Source organism: Sinocyclocheilus anshuiensis, unplaced genomic scaffold, assembly GCF_001515605.1.
Source record: "Sinocyclocheilus anshuiensis isolate Anshui unplaced genomic scaffold, SAMN03320099.WGS_v1.1 scaffold2736, whole genome shotgun sequence".
NCBI classification, from domain to species: domain Eukaryota; kingdom Metazoa; phylum Chordata; class Actinopteri; order Cypriniformes; family Cyprinidae; genus Sinocyclocheilus; species Sinocyclocheilus anshuiensis.
The window spans coordinates 205454-207316 of record NW_015544627.1 but is presented as its reverse complement, the minus strand read 5'-3'; the positions used below and the strand labels follow the sequence as shown (position 1 = coordinate 207316).

At 38.2% G+C, this 1863-nt stretch overlaps 1 protein-coding gene across 2 annotated transcripts in view; it reads left to right on the top strand.

Moving 5' to 3' along the window:
• The window catches only part of LOC107698220 (adhesion G protein-coupled receptor L4-like), a 56548-nt gene that overhangs the window by 23404 nt on the left and 31281 nt on the right, over positions 1-1863 (top strand). For both annotated transcript variants that reach the window (XM_016499187.1, XM_016499186.1), the window contains one exon: positions 1407-1787. In XM_016499187.1, the coding sequence (XP_016354673.1) occupies positions 1544-1787 (244 nt within the window). In that variant the 5' untranslated portion in view covers positions 1407-1543. The remainder of the gene's footprint in view (positions 1-1406; positions 1788-1863) is intronic.

The following is a 1863-nucleotide window of genomic DNA, read 5'->3' as shown; positions in this document are numbered from 1 at the left end:
AAGAGGGAGAAAAGATGAGTAGCCTTTATGGTTATATATACAATACCCATTTTGTGAAAGAAACACTTCTTCAAATTATATTTTAAATGATCATTAGGCCTATTGCTGCTTGCCCACTTCAGACATTAGGCCTAATGTGCATTTTACTTCTTCAAATTATAGCTAAATGGTTTGTAGTGATTAATTTTAAATCTAGATTAAATCAAGGTTTATCTAATAATTCTGTTGCACCAAACTTTAAACCTTTAAAAATAAGCAGGTTTACATTTTAACCCATCATTTTGATCCTGGATTTAAGTTATATTTAAGATTAACATTAATCCTGTTGCACCATAACTTTAAATCTCGATTATGGATTAACTTTAAACTTAATGGAGGTTTAAATAAAATAAAATGCACATGAAAATAAAATATGTAACTGATCAAACAAAAACAGAGCAACAACTGAATGCTACCCCAGATAGTCGTTCAGTGTGAAACCAACAGTGATGCGACGTCTTTGAAAATCGTGCAGTGTGAACTCGGCATAAGTCTTTCCGAGTCACAGGGCTCAAGTCCAAGTCAAGTCTCGAGTTATTGCTGTCAAAGTCTAAGTCGAGTCTCAAGTCTTCTTTAATTATGTCGAGTCGAGTCGCAAGTCATCAAATTTGGGACTCGAGTCCGAGTCAAGTCTCGAGTCACTTGAGTCCACACCCCTGCTAATTATAGCACTTTCATTGTACAGAAAGAGAGCAAAGTTCAAGCACTCTCAAAAACTCCCATTAAAATCACTGAAGCTGTTTATACTGTGAAATGAATATCTTACATTCGTACGCACATCTGCACTTTGTTTCTGATGAGAGAATTCGCCAGAGAGCAGAATTCATTCAGCGAGCGAGTGAACAAAACACCGGAGTTTCAGCGAGGACTCATCTGAATGCCTCTGATTGGTCACAACATAATCGTGTGTGATTGGTTATAATGTGCAGCGCTGTGTGTTTCTGGCTTAGCGCCAGCCAGGCGAATGCAGATTTGAATTTAGCAGCTGGTTATGTGAGGCACTGAACGTCTTATCATGCCAGTGTGATTGTATCAAATATAAAAAATATTATTCGGCTATTTTTTATCTTTTGGAGCATTAGCATGCAGTACCAACCTCGACTATCAGAAAGCCACTATCAGAAAGCACTGAATCAGTTGGTAATGTATTGTGCTGTGGTATTTTAACTGTACATGATCAGATCTGTAGATTGGCGTGTTGAGCTTCTGTGCATTTGGACCTGTATTAGAATTTAAATCTGGGGAAATAAACATGTTTCTGCTGATTAGTAATGTTGTCTTCCTTTCTGATGGAGACTGTATGAGAACTAGTAATGTTCATTTGTACTGTATAATGTACTGCTAAAAAATAAATATTTTAATTACAGAATATACCTCTGTTGACCCCTGCTACAACTACACTGTGCTGGACAATCCATGGAGAGCCACTAACATATATGCTTCAGGCAGTAATTGTGACCAGTATGTCACCTGGAGCGGCTGGTATCGTCTCTTCATTAACAACATGAGCGCTCAGATTCCAGACACATGTGTTGCTCAGTATAGCTGTGGCACTGCTGTCCCACTGTGGATTCGTGGTGGACACCCAACAGTTGAAGATGGAGTCGTCACTCGAGATGTCTGCGGTCACTATAACAATTACTGCTGCTATTTCGGGTCTTTTCCCATTAAAGTCAAAGCCTGTCCAGGCAATTATTATGTCTATGAGCTGGTTAGACCAACTGTCTGCTATTCAGCATACTGTGCAGGTAATTATATTTACAGTCATGATATTTGTCTTTCTGCTTATTAATCACTATTCATCCAAACTTTCAGATGTTACCA